This window comes from Suncus etruscus, chromosome 5 (genome assembly GCF_024139225.1).
Source record: "Suncus etruscus isolate mSunEtr1 chromosome 5, mSunEtr1.pri.cur, whole genome shotgun sequence".
NCBI classification, from domain to species: domain Eukaryota; kingdom Metazoa; phylum Chordata; class Mammalia; order Eulipotyphla; family Soricidae; genus Suncus; species Suncus etruscus.
The window spans coordinates 111,315,458-111,341,042 of record NC_064852.1 but is presented as its reverse complement, the minus strand read 5'-3'; the positions used below and the strand labels follow the sequence as shown (position 1 = coordinate 111,341,042).

General features: G+C 35.9%; 1 protein-coding gene across 1 annotated transcript in view; it reads left to right on the top strand.

The window, feature by feature from the left end:
• Positions 1–25,585, top strand: part of CPO (carboxypeptidase O) — a 63,977-nt gene that overhangs the window by 27,172 nt on the left and 11,220 nt on the right. The window contains exons 2-5 of the mRNA XM_049772900.1: positions 13,113–13,212; positions 15,088–15,189; positions 17,549–17,653; positions 20,554–20,664. Coding sequence (XP_049628857.1) covers positions 13,113–13,212; positions 15,088–15,189; positions 17,549–17,653; positions 20,554–20,664 — 418 coding nt within the window. The remainder of the gene's footprint in view (positions 1–13,112; positions 13,213–15,087; positions 15,190–17,548; positions 17,654–20,553; positions 20,665–25,585) is intronic.

Below are 25,585 nucleotides of genomic sequence, written 5' to 3'. Positions count from 1 at the left end.
ATAAGATTGTAAGACCCTGCCCTAGAGTCATGTGTATACATCAGACATGGAAAACAACTAATGAGATAGATAATGCAAGAATAAACCAAATAGAATAGTATGTTATTTGCAAACATGTGGTTTATTTTTAGCTTTCTGGCTGTGCGAAAACCAAATAAAACCTGTTCATGTAAAACTGTTCCTTTTCTCCCAAATTTTATTTATGTTTCTGTATGTAATTATTAATGAAGTGCAGAAAATATCCCCAAACTTTTTTTTTAATATTTCTATTTCTTCTGGGGTCTCTGGGCTGGATCATCTGGCCAGGAATTATGGTGGAAGGTATTTACATGGGAGTAAAACTCAGAAATATTACTTAAGGGAGTAGAAGACAAGAAGAGGATTCAGACCATGATAAAATCTAATATTCATGAAAAGGGAACAGAGAAATGAGCTTCTTCATATATAATTCCAAGAAGATTCTTCACAGAGGAATATTGTATATAATCCAGATTACTTTCTGTATTCAGTGTTGTTGAAGAGGGGAGGGTAGTCAGCTAATGCTTAGTTTCAGCTTTAATACAAGACAGATTGTGAAGATGCCCCAAACTGAAAATAAACAGCAGTTTCTCAAAAAGGAATGCTAGAAATCCTCATTAATTGTTGGTGGGAATGTTATCTGGTTCTGTTTCTATAGAAAACAGTGTGGTGAGTCCTCAACAACAACAAAAAAAGTGCAGGGGGACAACTCTCATAGGATGCAGTGATTCCATTTCTGGACATCTATATCTAACACAAAACAATTAAAAAATTTATATGCTCACCTATATTTATTTTAAATAATTCTTTAATATTAAGTACCAAGTTTATAATATTGCTACTAGTAGGGCTTCAGGGGGTAAAAACCCCAACATTATACCTTCCACCAAAGCACCCCATTCTCTCCACCATCATTATCTCAATTCTCCCCAAACCTCTCACACCTCACCAAATTTCAGTTATGTAGAACAGTTCTTGGGCTCTGTAAGCTTGGGCAGTTATTTCCTTACTATGTCTTTTATGTCTCACATATGAGATTATCTCTTTCTCTTCTACTGCTTAACTTTACTCTTTATGATATTCTTGTTCCATCCACATAGCTGCAAATTTGCTGCCATAACTTGTATTTTCTTATAGCTGAGTAATATTTGATTGTATACAAGTACAATGTGTTTTTTTTAATCCAGTCTGTTGGGGCACTTGGGTTGTTTCCAGATTTGGTTTATTGTGAATGGTGCTGCAATGAGAATAGGAGTGCAGATGTCTTTTCTGAGTTTGGGTTCCTTGGGGGTCAACACCAAGAATCAGAATTTTGTCATATTGGAGCTGAATGTCCATATTGCTTTCCAAAAGAAAATACCTCATTGTTATTGTTACTGATTTTCCTAATGATAAGACATACAGAGAATTTTTTCATATGTATTTGACCACCTATATGTCTTCTCTGATGACATTTTTATTAATCTCTTCTTCCCATTTTTAAAGAGGCTAATTGTTATATTCTTTTTTAGTTTTATAAATGCATTCTTTTTATTAATCTTTTCTTCCCATTTTTAGAGAGGCTAATTGTTATATTCTTGTTCAGTTTTATAAATGCATTATATATTTACACATTAATACCACAAGTCTCAAAATATAGGTGCTATCTCATAAAAAAAATTCTAGATTTTCTTTCTTCTGATAATAAGGCCACCAAAAATTCCTTAGTTAAAACTCACCTGGATCTTCACTCATTTTTCTTTTATCACTGATTGTCACTCTATATAAACCTAACCTATATAACCAAGACTATGTCTTTAATCAGACCCTAATTTTGCCTGTATGTGATATCTCTCTTTTGAGTCCTATTGGTACTTTGATCTTCTGGATGGATAATAGTTTCTGTTCTACTCCATGGACTCACTATTACAGGATAAAAGGTACCAAGCAAGAGCTTAAGTTCATTGCAGTGCTGTTAGGTTCAGGTTTAATAAAAAAAAATTTATGGAGAGGCAGAGATAGTAAGCTGGCTTTTTTGGGTGCCTTTTAATTGTTATTTCACCAAAACAATTCACCTTCAAAATGTCTCTTATGTTTAGTAATAATGTGTCATAGAAACCTCTCTTTAACCAACATGGAAACCATTCCTGAGAAATGACATTACTTTGAGAAAGGTTTGTTTGGAGGATGAGTATGGTAGAAATATAGAGGAGCTGAGAGGTTAAACAATAAGAGTTTACTTTTTCAAAAAAATATTTTATGATAATTGTAATCTGCCTCTACATCAGCAGTTGATAAAATTCTGTAATTTCCTTCATGGTTATCTCCATAATAAAACCATAGCCTTTCCCCCCCAGAACAATGTTTGCATTCTAGCAGCCCTTGTCTGATGTATGTTATAGAATAGCATGAATTTGCAAGCATTCCATCAAGTATTTTAAAGAACATAAAACTTTCAGTAATATTTTGGGGAGTAAATTTTATGTTCTGGCATTAAAACACAATAAAATAAAAACAAGAATTCCATTAGTAGTTGAATATTGTAATAACATAGTTGAGAATAAATTTTACTGCTTTAGAAACTATAAAACAGCAATCATAAAACACATGATTATCATGAATAAATTGTTTGGGGATGACTAACTATCCAGCTATAAAATATAATGATAAGAAATAATCTAATCACCAGGCAAGATTTGATAATAATTCACCCTTGTTAGTGAGCAGCCTATGGATTAGTTCATTGACCCTGAGTGCTCTAGGTTAATGCTTACATTCTTTAAGTTTGCAAAAAGATAATCTTTAGTCCATGGGTTAGAAGACCACCACATATTACATATATATGTATATATATACATATATACAGTGATATTGGTCATAGGATTGAGAAAGTTTCAATGATCAGATAACTATTGATAAAACCCTATGTAGTAATGTCCAATATCCTCACAATAGTTTTTCCATTGTCAGAATGTTTAATAAGATCTTATTGCAAGTTGATCATTCCAATATATTTTTAATAATCACAGGTTTCTACCAAAATGTTATGTATTATTTGATCCAATTTTTATGTATCTATTTTGTTTCTGTCCCTTTATTTAGAATAACTGTATGAAATGGGATCTCTGTGGGGGAAAGTTTGTGCTTCAATTCTACTCTTGCTATTTTTCTCTGCCCTGACATTCCTCTCTAATAAGGAGGGTGAAAACAAAACATCCTTAATGTCTTTAATATACTCTTCTGTGGAAATCACCTTTGCTCAGGGACCGATAACACAGTAAAGAGGTGAAGTTACGTGTCCTGCATGTGTCAACCCCAGATTTTATCCTCAGTATCACATGATCTGTGATCTCCTGAGCATTGCAGAGGAGTCCCAGGATAATCAGAGCAGATCATGACCGGAGTCTTTTTGGTCATCTTGGACAACAAAGACCTTAGCAGCACTACCACTGGTCCAACTGTCACTGGGAAAAGTTCCCAGGCTCCAAGTGCACTGATTTTTGCACTTGTTAAAGGAACTTATGTTGTGCGTGGACTTGTGTTGAGAGGTGTACTTCACCGCTCATCCTGAATATCATCAAAGTTCAACTTTAAGACTTCTATAAACAGTACTGTACACAGTGCAAACATTTCTGTTAAAAATCAACAGTTTCCAGTGCTATTGCTGACAGGATTTCATACAGAACACTGTGCCACCTTTCATTACTACCTCCTCCTCCTGATTGAATTCTTTCTTCCACCATAAGTTTTCCACACAAATACCCTACTACCCTCCTGCCCCCTTCAAGGGTCTTGTTTCCTACTGAAAACTGGTCTCCTGTTCTTTGTTTCCATTTTCATTGTGTGTTCCTTATTTCTCTCTTATGTTTCTTTATATTCCACACATGAGAGAGATCAGTTTGTGTCAGTTTCTCTTCCTCTAACTAACTTCACTCAGTCTGATATTCTCCAGGTGCCTCCATGTAGTAGCAAATTGCATGCCTTTATCTTTGTTATGGTCAAGTAGCATTCTGTTGTGTAAATGTATCAGAGTTAATTTATCCATTTTTAAAGACCTGGTTATCAGACCTGGATACATAAGGTACATCAAGGAAAATATAAGCAGAACACTTCATAACACTGATGCTAAAAGCATCTTCAAGGATGAAACACCACTGGCCAAGCAAGTGGAAGCAGAGAAAAACAAATAGGATAACATTAACCTAATAAGCTTCTGCTCCTCAAAGGAAATGATGACCAGGATTCAAAGACAGCCAACAGATTGGGAGAAATGATTTATCCATTATTATCTGATAAGGGGTTATCAAATATATTAGAACACTCATAGAACATTATAAGAAAAATACAGTCTTCTTCAATGAAGAAATACAAATGGCCAAAAAAAAAAAAAACCACATCACTTCATCTACTTCACTACTCATCAGGGAGATGCAAATCAAAGCAACAACAATGAGGTACCATCTCACACCACAGAGACTGACACACCTCACAAAGAACAAGAACAACCAATACTGGTGCAGGTGCAGTGAGAATGGCAACACCACTTCTTAACATGTCCACATAATGAAGATGGAAAAGAGAATATTTTTAATATTGTGTTTTCATGAGAGTACCAAAATCCTTAAAGAAATAAGAGCATTTAATTCTCTAAGATATTAAAAATTACAGGGGAGGGGTCAGAGAGTTTGCACAGCAAGGATAGGTGCTCACTATTCATAGCTGAGCTGACTTCAATTCCCCACACCCTTAAGCATATCTCCTCCGCAAAGAAAGATCATTTCTTCAGAATGATATAAAGCCAGCTAATTTGAAGATTCATAAATAAAGAAAAAGTTTTAAACAGATAAGTTAGAAGGAGAAGGTTAAAGACTAAAGTTCACCATTCCATGACAAATACAGAAACCAAGCCAGGGGCATTGTGCCTTGAACAAACTCTTGAACCATGATTCTCTATCTGAGATTACCAAGCAGTGTGGGGAGGTCTGAGGAGGGTGGGGCAGAAATCTTAGATTAGAAAAGATGGTGGAAAGTCTTCAACACTTTGATGGTGGTGGAGTGTACACAAAAATCAAAAGTGTACTTTGTACACCAAAAGCAAAAGTATTAAACTTATTTTAACTTTGTTACATCACAATAATAACAACAAAGCCTGATGATGTTTTCCATGAAAACAATATAAATCAAATAAAAACAATTATATTTCAAAGGGAATATAGATTCTTGAATAACAGCCCTTTCCACTAAGAACTCTGCAGAGTGCATAGCATTTATGATATGTAGAAAAAAACATCATTAAGCTCCTGAGTCGTACAGGTAATGAGGATTGCTGGAAATGAGGGTTTTGTCTGGGAACTTTGGCATCTGGAGGAACCAAGTGCTTGTATAAATTTTGTGGTCAAGAAATAATGGAAAACTTAAATGGTAGTGTTGTTCTCCATCTGAAAATAGGTTTGTGGACATGATGGAGTTAATGAAGGGCCAGCTCACATATGTTTCTGATGAAACTTTAACTAACTGATTTCTCTTATCTTGATTGTGGGAACCACTGCCCTGATGCATTCTCAAAGACATCTGGTTGACTGTGCTACAGGAAAGTTCCAGGATTTTCTAGCTCTTTTTTTGCAGAAAAATAATGAAGCATCTGTTTGGAATCTTTTACCTCTCCTGGGTGCTGGTAACTGATGGGCAAGGATATGATGGGTGAGTATGAAAAGCAAAGAGGTGGTCATGACCATGATTTAGATAAAATGCAAAGTATTTTTTTTCTTTTGCTACCAATGTAGGAGGTGAGAAATATACAGAAGTTTTATTACTAAAATTTACAGTACTAGTATTTGAATAGAAAACTAGCAAAATGTATGCTAAAATATCTAATGTATAATATATATTAATTGATATGTCATGCTTTACTATGAAAGAAATAAAAATTTAATGCAAACTTTTATTATTCCATTTACCAAGAAAATATGTTTTAAATGCCAAATAATTTTTACTAAGAGATAACTATTATAATGCTTGTGGGTGGTTACCATTGCTAGTAATATTCCATGCATCACGGTTATCCTACAGGGCATTAAAAGTAGTTCAAAGGGTGTTCAAGCAACTAATCAGAAATGAGCACAAAGATGTATGCAAAAAACTCATTAGCTCCAGATATATTAGCAATAACTCAAAACTAATAAACTGCTTCAATGTCTAGCAAATATAACGAACAAATATAAATACACTTTGTTATATCATGTTTTCTGTAAATATGATACATTAAAAAAGTTCATAAAGCCTTTGCTTTTAGACCCCCTAGTCCCACTATACTTAAAAATTTTACTAGAGTTCATTATTTTTATTCATTTGATGAAGTGTTAATGGCAAAATATAGAATATAAAGTATTATACCCAGATAGAAATTTCACTGTATTAAAGAAAAAATATGTGGATCTGGAATGATAGAACAGTGCAAGGACTAGGCCAACCTAGGTTCAATCCATGGTAATCCAAAGGTCACTGAGTCATCCAAGAGAGATTCCTGATGAATGCAGAGCCAGAAGAAAGTCCTGAACACTGCTGGATGTACCCTGCCCCCCCCAAAAAAAACCCAGAAAAGACAAAAACCAAAATAAATAAAGAAAAAGTAAAGAAAAATATGCACAGGTATGAGACTGTAAAGAAATCGATCTATCAAAATATCAATAGTGCTTAACTCAGAAGGTAGCATTACTGAGGGTTAATTATATCTTTCCCTATATTATTTTTCTCCTCTTTTCTCTCTCTGTACTTTCTAGATTTTCTGTGATAAGAAAATGTAAATTTATAAGTAGAAAAAAGCTTGAAATGCATTAAAATCATGAAATATTCATGTAACTGTTTCTTTACTATTTAAAATACAAACTGCCTCAAAATTCACTAGGATACTTTCTTCCTTTTTATACATTCCAGTCAAAATTCTATCAGCCAGTCTTTGATCTGCAGTATTTATTAATAATGTACCCCAAAGGATCATTTTCTCTGCTAAACATCTTATGAATACCTATTTAAAAAGAACACACAAAGTCTAATAATCTTTTCATTTGATTGGAGAGGAGACTGGTGATAATTCGGAGGATTAGCTCATTTCTACACTCCCTCTCTCCATTTATTATTCATAACTCAATAAATTGCCTAGAAAATGATACTTCTTTTGTAAGTATATTGCTTGAACTAAGTATTTACTCAGCATTGCTTGAACTAAGTACTTATATTTCTGAGGTTTAAGTATTGTGTTAAATTTTGTGTAAAAATTATAAGTACGTTCATTATCAGTGGTTTTCAGATGAATCCCAGTTAATTCACCTTTTGCAAATACAAAGATTTGGTCTTTCAATATTGGGTTGGATTCTACTTATTTACATATTTTCTAGCCATTAACTGAGAAAATTCAGCCATGTTGAGGGATGTGCCCTGTGGTCTTTACTGTATTTTCTCTATATTGTGAAGTTTTCAGGGTGCATAAACACAATTAAAACCAAAATTCACAGGGGGCCAATTCTGCTTTTTAAATATATAACTTTTTACTCTGTCTCAGTGAAAAAAGATCCACATATTAGCTGGACTGTCTGAGGAAGAAATAGAGTCACTCTGAAGAGTCATAGTTCCTGTCTACACTGTTGTGAAGGAATCTCTAACCTGCTCCTGCACACAATAAAGCCTTGAATATCTTCATTTCACTGTAAAGTTGATGAGAATAAAAACACTTTCAATTAATGGTGTTCTTGGGGAAACTGCTTTTGTCATATGTTCCTTCACTTAATGGTGCCCATTCTCAGAAACTAGCTAACACAGTTTGAAGGACTTACTGTATAGATAAACATTAATATGTGTATACATGGGGCCAGAGAGATAGCATGGAGGTAAGGTATTTGCCTTTCATGCAGAAGGTCATTGGTTCATATCCCTGCATCCCATATGGTCCCCCGTGCCTGCCAGAAGCGATTTCTGAGCGTAGAGCCAGGAGTAACCCCTGAGCGCTGCTGGGTGTGACCCAAAAACCAAAAAAAAATATATATTTATGTATATATACATGTGTATACATATGTACATGTATATGTGTGTATAAATTAAATTTCACACTTCATAAAGAGTGACCATATTATTGCAAGCAAATGTTTTTGTTATTATTATTGATTACGCCTGGGTTTGTAATACCTCTCATCTGTACTCAATACACCTGATATATCATGAAATTAGTGAGAAATTAAGCACTAATTTATTGCATTGTATGTCCTACTATTTAGTGGCTAGGTTGTTTTACTTCTTATATATTTATGTCTTATTCACTTAAGTATATTTTAAGCTCTATAAGAAAGAAAAATGCTCTATTGTTATCTATTTCTGCTTTTTCATAGAGTATCAATATTTTAGGTTATATTAAATAAGATAATTATATAAATGCTTTGACCATTGCTTAAATAGTGTTTTATAGCATTAATTAATTATAAAATACACATATTTGTTGGCATACATATTGTTGATAAAGATGTAAATTGTTCTCCTAAATTTATATGTATATTACATTTATATAAAATTAAAACATATCTATGTAATCTATGTAATCCACTTTGGACAAAATAAAAATTATTATTATAAAAAAATTAAAACATATCATGGGATATATTTTCTTAATGTATTTTCTTTATGCAATAATGTTTTAATCAATAAGCCTCAAGATATTGCTTGTATCTTTATAATTTTTATGTTGAAATTCCTTACTCAAAAGCACTCTAGCTTATTAAAAAATATCAAGTGAATTATAATTAGAAATGAATCTCTGAACAACATAAAGAAATCTATTACTCCTCAGCTATTACAATTTTAATAACGTTTGTTCCTTTTAATCCCCTTCTAAAAGTTATTTTTATTGTTTTTAACTTAGTTTGATGATATTATTGCAAAATTTTCTTTTAGAACAATAAATAAAGTAAAATTGATTGAATAATATAATAAAATATGATTTTGAGGCTAAAATATTTTTATGCTCAATTTATTACTATTACTATGAGTAAAATATAGTAAAAAATTTAAATAATAAATGTGCTTCTAATGTTAAAGTCATAGAATTGAAACCAGATATAGTAGAGATGGGTGATGGGTAGATCATTTGCCTTGCACACAGTTAACCCAGTTTTGATCCCCAGCACCCCAAATCATCTCCTGGGTATCTCCAGGAGTGATCCCTAAGCTCAGAGCCAGGAGTAAGTCCTGAGCACAATCAAAACAAAAAATGAGTAAAAATGGGGCCAGTACCATAGCACAGTACTAGGGTGTTTGCTTTGCACTTAGTCTACCTAGGATGGACCCAGGTTTGATCTCCAGCATCCCATATGGTCCCCTAAGCCTGTCAGGAGTGATTTCTGATTGTAGAGACAGGAGTAACCCCTGAGTACTCTTGGGTGTGGTTCAAAAAACAAACAAACAAAACAAAGAGTAAATAAATAAAGAACAGTTACCAAATATACAAAGATCTCTTAAAACCCCTAGTGGGATGGGGGTATGTGAGAAAACTGATCTAAGTATCAGTAAAAGTCCTGAAAAAGAAGATATACTTATGAAAAGTGGACTTAAGAAATTATGTTTATATCTTTCAACATCGTCAACATTAAAAATCACAATTAGCTGGAACAGCTCACCTCAGGAAGCTCACCACAAAGAGTGATGAGTTTAGTTAGAGAAATAACTACATTTTGAACTGTCCTAATATTGAGAATGTATGAGGGAAATGTAGAGCCTGTTTAGGGTACAGGCGGGGGTTGGGTGGGGAGGAGGGTGATTTGGGACTTGGGTGATGGGAATGTTGCACTGGTGATGGGTGGTGTTCCTTTTATGACTGAAACCCAAACACAATCATGTATGTAATCAAGGTGTTTAAATAAAAAAAAAATTAAAAAAAAAAAAAAAAAAACAAAAAAACAGGACAATGAACTGTGCAACTGAAAGAATGAGGGTGGCACAGGAGACAGGAATGTAAAAAAAAAAAAAAAAAAAAAAATCACAATTAGAAACTAAATAAAATATTTTTAAAGTAACAACGTGGGATTAAGAAAAGATGTTCAGGGGCCAGGAAGGTGGTGCTAGAGGTAAGGTGTCTGCCTTGCAAGCGCTAGCGTAGGACCGACTGCGGTTCGATCCCCCGGCGTCCCATATGGTCCCCCAAGCCAGGGGCGATTTCTGAGCGCATAGCCAGGAGTAACTCCTGAGCGTCAAATGGGTGTGGCCCAAAAACCAAAAAAAAAAAAAAAAAAGGAAAAAAGAAAAGATGTTCAGGGCCAAGAGAGATAGCACAGCGGTGTTTGCCTTGCAAGCAGCCGATCCAGGACCAAAGGTAGTTGGTTCGAATCCCGGTGTCCCATATGGTCCCCCGTGCCTGCCAGGAGCTATTTCTGAGCAGACAGCCAGGAGTAACCCCTGAGCAACGCCGGGTGTGGCCCAAAAAACAAAACAAAACAAAAATAGGGGGCTGGAGAGATAACATGGAGGTAAGGCATTTGCCTTTCATGCAGGAGGTCATTGGTTCGAATCCCGGCGCCCCATATGGTCCCCTGTGCCTGCCAGGAGCAATTTCTGAGCCTGGAGCCAGGAATAACCCCTGAGCACTGCCGGGTGTGACCCAAAAACCAAAAACAAAAAGAAAAAAAAAAAGATGTTCAACATCACATGTTTTTAGAAATCACAATTAGAAATTAAAATAATGAGATGTCACAACACATCAAATTCAGAATACTGACAACACCCAATCCTGGTGAGGATGTGGAACAACAAACAGGAGCTCTCATTTCTCATACTGAGGGGGATGCAAAAATGGCAGAGTAAGCTCAAAGAGAAAAACTTCTCATCAAATTCAACAGACATTTCCCATAGGGTCTAATAACCATACTCCTTACTATTTATCCAAATGAATGAAAAACAAGTGCATATCTAAAGATAGTCCACAGACTATGAGAGACTTGATTGACATAACTGAATTGGGAGAGAGAGTTGGGAGAGAGGGCAGTTGGGTTTATTGGGAAAAGGAGGAATGCATCGGTGATGGGTGTGGTATTAGAATGATGTGCATGAGAAACCATTGTTGATGGTATTAATAGAATATTAATAATTAAAAATGCAAGTCTACATAAAATCTTGTACACAGATATTCACGCAATTAAGTCATGATTGTGAAAATTTGTAAGGAATCAAAATATTGATTAGGTAAATAAACCATGGCACTTCTGACAATGATATGATTATATATTATATATATAATGCTGAAAAATAATAAACCATGGAGCAATGAAAAGACATGAAGGGACCATAAACATCAATCACTAGGGGCCAGTGGGATAGCATAGTGGTAGGATGTTTGCCTTTTATGAGGCCAACCCGGGAAAAACCCTGGTTTGATCATCCAGCATTCTATATGTTTCCCAAAGCCTACCAGAAGAGATTCTGAGCTCAGAGCCAGGAGTAACCCCTGAGCACCAAAGGGTGTAGCCTAAAACCCAAATAAATATCAATCACTAACTGAAAGAAGTCAATCTGAAAAGATCATACACTATTGAAGCACTAGCAATCAAACATTCTGGAAAAGGCAGAACTATAGAGACAGGATAGAGTAATGCTCTTTAGGGGATGTAAGGAGGGATGGGCCTATCAACAGATTACAGATTTGGAGAGTAGTATAGTTCTGCTGTGTGATGAGTACATGACATGACACATTAGTGCAAATTTAGTGTGTTGAACATCATGAGTGAGCTCTAAAGTACAAACTTCAGGAAATAATGATGTGTCAGTTCAGTTCACTGACTGCAAGAAATGTACCACAATAGTGAGGGAAGCCATGAGTTAAAGAAGTTGGGGATAAATGAAAATTAAAATTTTATTTCAATTTTTCTGGTTTGTTATTGTTTGTTTGTTTTAGATCCACACCCAGCAGCACTCAGGGTTTATTCCTGGCTCTGTACTCAGAAATCGCTCCTGACTGGGAGGACCTTATGGGATGCCTGAGGTCGAATCCCGGCCAGACCTTGGTCAGCCATGTGTAAGGCAAACACCCTATGCTATGCTACAACTCTGGCCCCTATTTCAATTTTTCTGTGAACCTACTAATACTCTTAAGATAAGATTTGTCTTATAACACTGCAAAGAGATACAGTGACTAATGTTGCAGGCTTTCCAGTTACTCTGTATGGTTTGAATTTCACAAATACTTTTTCTGTGATTCAATTTATCTTTAATAAAAGAATAAAAGATCATATATCAGGGTCAGAGACAGTATGGTAAACATGGCATGTGCAAGGTCTGTGCCAGACTAGGGTTGGGAGCTGACTCCCAGAACCAAATAGCACCATCAAGCATAGCAGGGAGCATCTCTGGATATCCCTAGAGGCCCCTGAGTACCACTAGATGTTGGGGATAACCAGGGTAGCCTGAGAACCCAACACTGCTGGGCCTCAGCACTTTCATGTCCTGCTATCTGTGCTGAGTTGTCTGAGACTGCTATCTGTGCTATCAGTTGTCCGAGAATCACCCTCCGAAGAAGAACATTAAACTGTGAGATTTGCAGGAAAAATAGAAATCTTGAAATTGCCTACACAAGTGAATATCTCATAATTAATTTTTGTTCAGTGATTCTTGATTCTTTTTTATACATGTTTAAAATGATTTTTGTCTTATATCTGAACTATTCTTAGAATGTCTTAAAATAAGAGCAGATTGGAATGCTTAGAACTAGACAGGGTACAAGGATTGAGGTATATTATCTGCCTTTTGCAAGCAATTATCCCTGGTTTGATCCCTCACACCACATGGTCTCCCAAAGCTGTCATGAGTGACCCTAATATGACCCTAAATATGGGCCCAAAGTGGTCCCTTAACAGCTCCAGGGGTAGCCCAAACCCCACATCCCAAATATTGGTGGCTGTACTTGTTCTTCAGATAAAGAAACTACAGTTCGGAGGGATTCAATGTTGGCTCCAGTTCTCAAAAGTGGCACTGAAGCCAACACCATATTTTGTTCTCCATGTCCTAGGTCCATTGTTTTCTATCATCAACTATGATAAGAGACTCAACTATTTCATCTTATTTTTCATCTTTCTTCCCTTTGTTAGGTCTCTTGTAAACAATAAACAAGAGGTTGGGGACATGACAGAGAATCCTGGGAAGAGCCTGAAGACCTATTCGTATAACAAGTACCACCCTATGGAGGAGGTGAGCATGGGTCATGGATGTTGGTGGTGGCCACATACTGCAGAATTCAGGAGGGAAAGTTGTTTGTTAATGTCCAGGGTCCAGAGAAAATGAAACCTCTAAGGTTGAGATTTGCATGTGGACTGAGTTTGAGGAATTCAAAGCCTTGATCACCATCCTGTCCCTTGATCACTATCATGTCCTGGTGATATGAAATAAAAAAGGAAGGCAACAACAAAAATCAGGAGGGAGGAATATCCCAACCACTTCTGTTCTTATAAACATGATACTTTTCTCATTCTTTTAGACCTTTAGATGTATTCATCAGAGAAGGACCAGTTTAGGTGCATGTGTGGGATGTGAAATAAAGAAACATTTTAATGGAGTCATATGTCATATGCCATAAGTCATATGTGGCTAAACCTTTCAGGTGTTTTGTTTTGTTTTGTCTTAGGGGAGAAAATCTGGTGGTGCTCAGAGATTATTCCTGGCTCTGTACTTAGGGATCCCTCCTGGCAGTAATAGGGTCACCTAAATTGAACCAGGATCAGAAGCAAGCAAGACCAGTGTCCTGCCAACTATACTATCTCCCCAGCCTCTAAAAATGTGAACTTTTAAAAATTAAGTTATTTATTTATGTGTTTGTTTATTTATGTACTCATTCATTCATTCATTCATTCATTCTTTTTCTCTTTCTTTTTTGATTTTAGTCTTTGGGTCACACCTGGAAATGCTTAGGGAGTTACTCCTGGATCTGTGCCCAGAAATTGCTCCTAGCAGGACTCAGGGGACTATATGGGATGCCAGAGATAAAACCTTGTGGGCAGCATGTTAGGCAAATGCTTTCCCCACTATACTATTGCTTCAGTCCCACAGGAAGCAGTTTTTAGTGGAAGAAAACCTTCAAATTAATATTTTATTTCTACTATAATAAGCTTGGTAAATTCTAAAACTGGAACACAGAAATGCGACTATGTAGTTACTTTAAAGTATGAGTTACTTTGAAGTATGGATTTCTAAAAATAGAAACTCTGGCATAAAAGGAGAGTCCTTTGTAATTTATATAAGTCCAGAGCTGGCCCTGTAGGTAAACCATTTATTCTCTAACTAACTAGGGAAAAAATCATGTTTTCAATAAATTTTTCAAATAGTACAAGAAAAAACTTGTGTAAGAAAACACACACACAAATGGGGAAGGTAACTCATTACATCCCATATAATACTGTGTATGACATTATGATGCAAGGTTTCAGGTCTTGTCATGTATACTCTTGTTCCATTCACTTCTACGGGACCTCATGCTTGGGATCAATATTGCCAGTATTGACCAGTACTGATTTACTAGTCATCAAACTTTTCCTTTCTAAGCATGACATAGGACACAATTAAACCAGAGACTCTCCAGGTCTGCTCAGTTTAATCAAAATGATTAGCTTTATTTTGATTTAGAAACATTAACTAAAAATTTCTGTGGAGGGCATAGTCAGAGCTTCTCAGACCTTGAGGCCAAAGAAGCAAATAATAGAACAACCTCTTAAGCCAAAGACTGAAGAAAATCCTGCAAATATGCCAAAACTGAGAATTCTCACTTGACTGGATGCCATCAGGAAGCAAGTGCTGGGGACTAGTTGAAGTATATGTAAATTATAAAATGGTCAATTATTAACAGCTTTGTCATACCCTCACAGCCTTGGGAACAAAGTCAATTTTTAAAGAAAATATGAGATGGTTAATAATATATTGATTTGGTCATCTAGATTGATTAACAACAGGTACAGCAATGTAGGGCAGAGTCCAGAATCCAGTATCTTGATGAAAGAAGCAGTAATCTTAATCTTCATTAGAGACAAGCTATGATCTTCCTGTTGATACCAGAGCTCTCCTGGGCTGTTTCAGATCTATCAGTGGATAAACCAGATAAGTGAGGTCTACGTGGATGTGGCAACTAATCATTTCCTAGGAATGACCTACGAGAACCGGCCCATGTATTATTTGAAGGTGGGTGAGAAAGTTAAGTATTACCTCACTGGCAAAGGGAAGGAGCACTGGATCCAATCCAAAGTTTCTTTTCTACTATTTATGTGTAAAAGGAGGTGGTGAAGAAATGCTTTGTCTTTTCCAGCCTAATATAGGATTTTGAGCTCAACTGACTTTGCACCTTTACTATCTAGGTGTATATAATGTTCTGAAGAGAATTTGGAATGGTCAGTGAGACCATTAATGTAGAGTTTTCCAAGGAAAAAGTAGAAAAACTGTGTCTGTGCTGGGTCTCCCACATCTTCACTAAGAATTGTGAGTGTAGAGTTCTTATTGAATGGCATTCAGAATTTATTCTGAAACTGGGGACCTCCAGTGCAGAGAAACAACCTGTGTAGAAAAGCCTACTCACTTTATATATATATATATATATATATATATATATATATATATATGTATATATATATATGTGTGTGTGTGTGTGTGTGTATTTTATTATTCTTTTATGAAAAAATTTTGAAAGTCATCTTTATTTTGGCCTCTTCATCTTATAATTAAGTAAACAAAGACCCAAAGAACTTTTGCATGTGACATGAAGAAAAATATTTCAGACTGTGATGGTCACTTTTCCACTTGGCTTTTGGAATCTCGTTTTGAAAGCAGTGGGGGTTTTCAATACTGTTTATTAAATACTAAAAATAACTAGGGGTCTTCTACAGAATCAGGGCCTTATCTTTAGGGAATAATGGGTCTAAATTGTCAGTCCTGTGCACATTGTTCCACCAGATGTGCTTTGACAATTTTTCAGGTTTATCTTGGACAATCCAAGCAGAGATACTAAAAAGGGTGATCCTGGAGCAGTAGCAGCTGTGTCACAAGATAATTTGATTGAATTGTATTTTTTGTTGTTGTTGTTTTTAGGGAGGCACATCCTGGCCTGCACTCAGAAATCACTCTGTAGGACTCAGGAGACCATATGGGAGGGATACCCAGGATTGAACCCAGCAGGTTGGCTTATGCAAAGAAAATGCCCTCCACACTAGCTATCTCTCTGGCTCTATAGAACGAACAGTAGATTCTTGAGTCCTTCTACTGCCCTCAAAGAAACAGAAACTCTGCAGGGGAGGCCCATCTATAATTTTATATATAATTTATATATTTTTATATATAATTTTAACAAGATCTCCTCCTGGTCATTCTGATGCAAACCCAAGTTTTAGAATCACAATGCTTTTCTAAGAAGTTTCCAGGCCATACTGGTAAGACTTGCTGGGGCTATTCTTCAGAACTATTGCAAATCAGTTTGTTAGTAAGGGCTCATATTACTAGCACCATCTAATCACTTCCCTTTTGCCATTTCTTTTGATACGTTCATTTTACAAAGAGACTACAATGTGAGAGTTGCATGCACCATGAAAGAATCTATTGGCTCTTAATTAAGTTTTACTGAGATGCTGGCTAGGTTATAGGTTAAACCTGAGATTCCTATGGACCTAGTTTTGGAGATATCATTCAATGCTATATTGAATCAGCCCAAAAGATAGGAAAACAGCCTCTGCCTTTGGCATAGTCTAAAAAATAAAATTAGTCCATATTAATGAGACAACACTCATATATCAATATATACATGCACATATTAGGGACAAGTCTAAGATATGATAAATGTAAAAAATGGGTTAAGAATTAAGTTGACAGCTTTGAAAATGGGTGAAATTGAAAGAGAAAACATGTCTTTAAATATGATAAATCCCTGCACTTGTCTCAGTTGCTGTTTCTCATAAAGAGAGTCTCAGCTCAGCTCCCAATATTTTTCAGTGAAGGCTAACTTAAATCTGGACCACTTAGATATTCAAAACAGATGTAATGGTTACCGACTTGTGAGTGGTCACAGCCTTTTCTCCATCAAGGACAATCTGTAATTGCAGGTTTATTCTTACTCTCCTTAATGTAGAAGTATCTTTCCAGCTACAGGGAAGCTGAACTAATGTACAAGAGGAACAAATGCGGAGAGAAGAAAGGAGGCTGGGCTAGTTAGAAGTGGAAATATATTAAGTAATTAAATTAAATAACTAATACAAGTTCCAAGCAATTAAGTATCTATCGTTTTACAGTTCCAAACAGTTCAAGTGAATACTAAGGTCATTTTTTTTAACTAACTATCATACTTGAACATTTTGTTTGTGCTCTTGCCTATTCTAAGTGAAACCTATGTGTCAATAAGAATGACATATTATTGTTGGGTGTCTTACTAGAATGCTTGCTCCATGTTTGAAATCACAGTGTAAAGAGGAGAAACCTGGGGCCATTAATCTTTGATCTTTTGTTACTAAAAGGCAATAAGTTATTATTTGGTAATAAAGCATTATTATCCCTCCCCCAGATCAGTCAACCATCTGGAAACACCAAGAAGATCATTTGGATGGACTGTGGAATTCATGCCAGGGAATGGATTGCACCAGCTTTTTGCCAATGGTTTGTGAAGGAAGTAAGTGTACTATCACCATAAGGTCAAATCATCCAACAAAATACCATCTATGCCTTGCTATTTAGAAGTTATTTTAGTCACCTGTTAATGATGCTACTCCTTCACCTAAGGGAAAATTAAATAATACTTCACTATGCCAAAAACTGAGTGACAGTTTGATCTCTTTCTAGTGCATTATTTTAGTAGAAATAGATTATTTTTAGTAGAAATAAAATTTAAATGTAAAAGACATGCATCTCAAATATCTGATAATAGTTTCAATCCTGGTTCTATCCTTTTCTAATAACCTGGAACACATTTTCTAACTCTTGGACCTTTAATTGTCCCACTTGCAAAGCTAATATGAAATACCTATAACAGAAATTTATTGTATGGATTAGAATATTTAGTAAATGGAAAATACCAGCATAATGAAATTTAAATGGTGCTTCTATCCTTCCGTTGAGATAATAAAATTTATTTAAAAGTCATCTCTGAATAAAATAATTTTAAAATGTACAGGAAATCACAAGAACCCTGAATAAACAGAAGCAATTTTAAGAGAAAAAGAAGAAAAATAGAGACATTAAATTTCTGATTCTAAATAATATTACAAAGCAATAGTAATTAAAGCAGTCTGGTTTTAGAATAAAACAGCTACACAGACAGATGGCATAAAGTTCAGAAATAAACCTAGAAATAGAGAAATCTAACATATGACAAAAATGACTAAACTATACAATGGAGAAAAGGAGAAAGAAAAATCTCTTCTCAATGTTGTTGGGAAAACTGGGTAACCACATCCAAAAATGAATAAATAAACAAAACAAAGTCACTGTTTAATAATGTATGTAGCTATTAATTTGAAATGGCAAGATGAAACAGCTGGTAAAGCATCTGCCTTGCATAGTGCAGACACCAGTTGTAACACTGGCATCGCAAATATTACCTGGAGCTCCACTAGGAATAATCCCTAAGAAAAAAGTTGGACATGAGCCATGAGTACTGCTTAATGGCTACAAAACAAACAAAAAATAATAACAAAGAAAACTCAATCAACTAGAAATGGATTACAGAGATATTAGATCCAAACCATAAAACCATATGGAAAATAATAGCATAGGTGATATACTCCATCACTTTGGTATCAAATATGTAGCTAGAGACTCAATTCCATTGTTAATGGCTAAACTAAACAAATAGTATTACATCAAATTAAAGAGCTCTTACACAGCAAAACAAACTCCTGCAAAAACTAAAAACAACCTGGTAGAAGACATTTGTTTATTATACTTTCAACAAAGAATGAATATCCATAATATATAAAGAACTTAATCCCTGAAGTTAGAGAGATAGTACAGAAGTTAGAGCATGTGCCTTGCAAATAGCTACTAGTTCCAGAGCCCCAGTACCACATGAGCCCTGAGGATCACTGAGGCTAGTCTTGGAGACCCCAAGCACTGTTAGGTTGGTGGCACAGAGAGCTCAAGCAAAACACCAAATCCTCAAGTTCTCACTTCAAATAACTGACCTGGATGGCGAAGAATCACAGGAAATGTCTTCCAAGCCTCCTGAGCACTGGCTAGAACTCAACAATAACAACAACAACAACAACAACAACCAAATATAATATAAGACCCAGAAGACTTAAAGAGATAATCTCCAGATAATATATAGTTGGTCCTCAACATAGAAAAGTATTGGACATCACTTATTAGGGAAATATAAATCAAAACTACGATGCATTGTTACCTTAAGCCAGTGAGTATGATCTGTATTAAATATAGAAGTAACAAGAAATGCTGGTGATGTTGTAGAGAGAAATGAATTCTGGTACAAATTTTTTAATAATGTAAATTGGGGTAGTCTCTTTAGAAAACAAGGTAGTGTTTCCTTGAAAACTAAAGGAAATAAATTCACATGAACCATCCATATCTGTCACATGCATTTACCTGAAAATATGAAACACAAATGCCAAACAATATTTGCACAATTCTATGCTCTTCACAGCATTATTCTCAATAGACAAAACCAGGAGTTAACCAAAATGCATCCTTGACACCTATCTGGATAGAGAAACTATAATGGGTATACTGAATGGAATTCTGCTCTGTGGTTAACAAAAAAAAAATTGTGCTTTTGGGGACAAAATGGTTGGGAAGTGAACTCATTATGGAATGTGAAATGAATATAAAAGTAAGATATAATCACTATATGGTTTCTTTCACCTGTGGAATATAAAAAAATAACCTATAGCTCTTGGATTTGGTGAAAAATTAGGCAGTTACTGAAATACAATATAGGAATAAGTAAAGAGATCTCTTTTGGTGATGGAATGTCATTGGGTTTTTGGTGTGTCTGATGGGGGGTTGAATTTTTAACCAGTATGGAGAAGTAAAGCTAATCACTGAGTTTGTATTTTGATAATTGATGATAAATCAATAAAAAGAAAGTAGAAATAATTGTAAAGACATACTTAACAAATATAGGAGTCAGAGGTGGTTTCCAGTCAGTATTGAATTAAGGGGGGAAATTATTAAAGAAAAAACATTTTAAAAAGTATAAAAGCTAATTTGTGTGTCAGTCTTTCTATTTGACACAATTGTAGATCTATGAAGAGTACTTCTCACTGTGATCAACATAACTGGGAACTTGGAAATGCAGATTACTGGGCTCTACCTCATCATCACTAGGCTAGTGAATTAAAAGTGGTAGGTGAAGTAAGGGAACAGAACCACTGAAGAACTTATTAAAAGACAAATTGCCTGGTTCTGTTGTTGTTGGAAAGCTGAATATTGTCAGCCTAGAGGGTGAAATGTGGGTATGCAGTTGCTCCTAATCATTCAGTTGAATTAGCTAGAAAGTTAGGCAAGAAAAGATGTCATCCCATGATAATTCCGAATATTTTTTTTAATTTCCAGATCTTACAAAACTATAAAAGCAATGCCCGGATAAGTAGGCTCCTAAGAAATCTGGACTTCTATGTGCTTCCAGTTCTTAACATTGATGGTTATATCTACTCTTGGACAACGGTGAGCACTCTGGGTTTGATTCAAGAACAAGAGTCCATGGACAAGAACTTGACTCCGTTCATGTCTCTAACCTCCATTAGGCAACTATACATTTCTTTGTGGCCAGTTAGACTCTATTGGAGATGGTAAAAACTAGTGTGTAAGCCAACAGTCTGTCCAATTTGAGATCAAGGAGTTCAAAGGCCTTTGCTAGGATTTAAGTCCAGCTTATTCATTTTTGACACAGACTTTTAAGTTTTTGTTTTTGCTTTGAGTGAGTCTTAACTTTATGCTCTTGAAGTTTGTGGGTTACCTGTTACTGAGCAGGATAATATTGGCATCAAACTGATATATGGAATCTCCACTTCTTTTTTTCTTTTACATATTTTTCTTTTTTTAACTTTATTTAAAGAAAATGTATAACATAGCTGAATTTTTTTAATTTGAACACCTTGATTACATACATGACTGTGTTTGGGTTTCAGTCATGTAAAGAACACCACCAATCACCAGTGCAACATTCCCATCACCAATGTCCCAAATCTCCCTCCTCCCCACCCGACCCCTGCCTGTACTCTAAACAGGCTCTCCATTTCCCTCATACATTCTCAATATTAGGAGAGTTCAAAATGAAGTTATTTCTCTCTCTCTTTTTTTTTTTTTTTTTTTTGGTTTTTGGGCCACACCCGGTAACGCTCAGGGGCTCCTCCTGGCTATGCGCTCAGAAGTTGCTCCTGGCTTGGGGGACCATATGGGATGCCGAGGGATCAAACCGCGGTCCTTCCAAGGCTGGCGCAGGCAAGGCAGGCACCTTACCTCTAGCGCCACCGCCCGGCCCCAGTTATTTCTCTAACTAAACTCATCATTCTTTGTGGTGAGCTTCCTGAGGTGAGCTGGAACTTCCAGCTCTTTTCTCTTTGTGTCTGAAAATTATTATTTCAAGAATGTCTTTCATTTTCCTTAAAACCCATACATGAGTGACCATTCTGCGTTTTTCTCTCTCTCTCTGACTTATTTCACTCAGCATAATAGATTCCGTGTACATCCATGTATAGGAAAATTTCATGACTTCATCTCTCCTGACAGCTGCATAATATTGCATTGTGTATATGTACCACAGTTTCTTTAGCCATTCCTCTGTTGAAGGGCATCTTGGTTGTTTCCAGAGTCTTGCTATGGTAAATAGTGCTGCAATGAATATAGGTGTAAGGAAGGGGTTTTTGTATTATATTTTTGTGTTCCTAAGGTATATTCCTAGGAGTGGTATAGCTGGATCGTATGAGAGCTCGATTTCCAGTTTTTGGAGGAATCTCCATATCGCTTTCCATAAAGGTGGAACTAGACGGCATTCCCACCAGCAGTGGATAAGAGTTCCTTTCTCTCCACATCCCCGCCAACACTGTTTATTCTCATTTTTTGTGATGTGTGCCATTCTCTGTGGTGTGAGGTGGTACCTCATAGTTGTTTTGATTTGCATCTCCCTGATGATTAGTGATGTGGAGCATTTTTTCATGTGTCTTTTGGCCGTTTGTATTTCTTCTTTGCCAAAGTGTCTGTTCATTTCTTCTCCCAATATTTTGATGGGATTAGATGTTCTTTTTCTTGTAAAGTTCTGTCAGTGCCTTCTATATTTTGGAGATTAGCCACTTATCTGATGGGTATTGGGTGAATAGTTTCTCTCACTCAGTGGATGGCTCTTGTATCCTGGGCACTATTTTCTTTGAGGTGCAGAAGCTTCTCAGCTTAATATATTCCCATTTGTTAATCTCTGCTTTCACTTGCCTGAAGAGTGCAGTTTCCTCCTTGAAGATGCCTGTAGTCTCAATGTACTGGAGTGTTTTGCCTATGTGTTGTGCTATATATCTTACGGTTTTGGGTCTGATATTGAGGTCTCCAATCCATTTGGATTTTACCTTTGTACATGATGTTAGCTGGGGTCTAAGTTCAATTTTTTGCAAGAGGCTATCCAGTTGTGCCAACACCACTTGTTGAAGAGGCTTTCCCTGCTCCATTTAGGATTTCCTGCTCCTTTATCAAAAATTAGGTGATTTTATGTCTGGGGAACATTTTCTGAGTATTGAAGCCTATTCCACTGATCTGAGGGCCTGTCCTTTTTCCAATACCATGCTGTTTTGATAACTATTCCTTTGTAGAAAAGTTTAAAGTTGGGGAAAGTAATTCCTCCCATATTCTTTTTCCCAATGATTGCTTTAGCTATTCGAGGGTGTTTATTGTTCCAAATGAATTTCAAAAGTGCCTGATCCACTTCTTTGAAGAATGTCATGGGTATATTTAGATGGAATGCATTAAATCTGTATAATGCCTTGGGGAGTATTGTCATTTTGATGATGTTAATCCTGGCAATCCATGAGCAGGGTATGTGTTTCCATTTACGTATGTCCTCTCTTATTTCTTGGAGCAGAGTTTTATAGTTTTCTTTGAATAGGTCGTTTACATTTTTAGTCAAGTTGATTCCAAGGTATTTGAGTCTAAGTGGCACTATTGTGAATGGGGTTTTCTTAATGTTTTCTTAATGTCCATTTCTTCCTTATTACTATTGGTGTATAGAAAGGCCATTGATTTTTGTGTGTTAATTTTGTAGCCTGCCACCTTGCTATATGAGTCTATTGTTTCTAGAAGCTTTTTGGTAGAGTCTTTAGGGTTTTCTAAGTAGAGTATCATGTCATCTGCAAACAGTGAGAGCTTGACTTCTTCCTTTCCTATCTGGATTCACTTGATATCTTTTTCTTGCCTAATCACTATAGCAAGTACTTCCAGTGCTATTTTGAATAGGAGTGGTGAGAGAGGACAGACTTGTCTTGTGCCAGAATTTAGAGGGAAGGCTTTTAGTTTTTCTCCATTGAGGATAATATTTGCCACTGGCTTGTGGTAGATGGCCTTAACTATATTGAGAAAGGTTCCTTCCATTCCCATCTTGCTGAGAGTTTTGATCAAGAATGGGTGTTGGACCTTATCAATTGCTTTCTCTGCATCTATTGATATGATCATGTGGTTTTTATTTTTCTTGTTGTTGATATTGTGTATTACGTTGATAGATTTACAGATGTTAAACCATCCTTGCATTCCTGGGATGAAACATACTTGATCATAGTGGATGATCTTCTAAATGAGGCATTGAATCCTATTTGCCAGGATTTTGTTGAGAATCTTTGCATCTGCATTCATCAGCAATATTGGTCTGTAATTTTCTTTTTTCATGGTATCTCTGTCTGGTTAAGGTATCAGGGTGATGTTGGCTTCATAAAAGCTATTTGGAAGTGTTTCCATTTGTTCAATTTCATGAAAGAGTCTTGCCAGGATTGGTAGTAGTTCCTCTTGGAAAGTTTGAAAGAATTCATTTGTGAATCCATCTGGGCCTGGGCTTTTGTTTTTCGGCAGACATTTGATTACAGTTTTAATTTCTTCAATGTTGATGGGGGTGTTTAGATATGCTACATCCTCTTCCTTCAACCGTGGAAGATTATAAGAGTCCAAGAATTTATCCATTTCTTCCAGGTTCTCATTTTTAGTGGCATAGAGTTTCTCAAAGAAGTTTCTGATTACCCTTTGAATCTCTGTCATATCAGTAGTGATCTCTCCTTTTTCATTCCTCATACGAGTTATCAAGTTTCTCTCTCTCTCTCTCTCTTTCTTTGTTAGGTTTGTTTATTTTTTCAAAGAACCAACTTCTGCTTTCGTTGATCTTTTGGATTGTTTTTTGGGTTTCCACTTCATTGATTTCTGCTCTCAGCTTTGTTATTTCCTTCTGTCTCCCTATTTTTGGGTCCTTTTGTTGAGCACTTTCTAGTTCTATGAGCTGTGTCATTAAGCTACTCAGGTAAGCTCCTTTTTCCTTCCTGATGTGTGTTGCAAAGCTATAAATTTTCCTCTCAATACTGCTTTTGCTGTGTCCTATAAGTTCTGATAGTTTGTGTCTTTCTTGTCATTTCTTTCCAGGACACTTTTGATTTCCTCCTTGATTTCATCTCGGACCCACTGGATATTCAATATGAGACTGTTTAACTTCCAGGCATTAAAGTGTTTCTTCTGAGTCCCATGGAATTCACAAATAAATTTAGAGCCTTGTGGTCAGCAAAGGTAGTCTGCAAAATTTTTATCCTCTTGATATTATGGAGGTATGTTTTATGTGCTAGCATGTAGTCTATCCTGGAGAATGTCCCATGTACATTGGAGAAGAATGTGTATCCAGGTTTCTGGGGATGGAGTGTCCTATATATATCCACTAGGCCTCTTTCTTCCATTTCTCTCCTCAGGTCTAGTATATTTTTGTTGGGTTTCAGTCTGGTTGACCTATCCAGTGTTGACAAAACCGTGTTGAGGTCCCCCACAATTATTGTGTTGTTATTGATATAATTTTTCAGATTTGTCAACAGTTGTATTAAATATTTTGCTGGCCCTTCATTTGGTGCATATATGTTTAGGAGAGTTATTTCTTCCTGCACTACATACCCCTTGATTAATATAAAATGTCAATCTTTGACCCTAACAACCTTCCTGAGTATAAAGTTTGCATTATCTGATATTAGTATGGCCACTCCAGCTTTTTTAGGGTGTTGTTTGCTTGGATAATTTTTCTCTAGCCTTTTATTTTGAGTCTATGTTTGTTCTGACTATTCAGGTGTGTTTCTTGTAGGCAGCAGAAGGTTGGATTGAGTTTTTTGATCCATTTAGCCACTCTGTGTCTCTTAACTGGTGCATTTAGTACATTGATGTTGAGAGAAAAAATTGTCCTGGGATTTATTGCCATCTTTATATTGAAATTTGGTGTGTCTTTTGGTTAGTCTTGTCTTAAATTAGGTCTTTCAGTTTTTCTCTTAAGACTGGTTTTGAGTTTGTAAAGTTTCTGAGCTGTTTTTTGTCTGTGAAACCATGTATTCTTCTGTCAAACCGGAAAGTGAGTTTTGCTGGGTACAGTATTCTA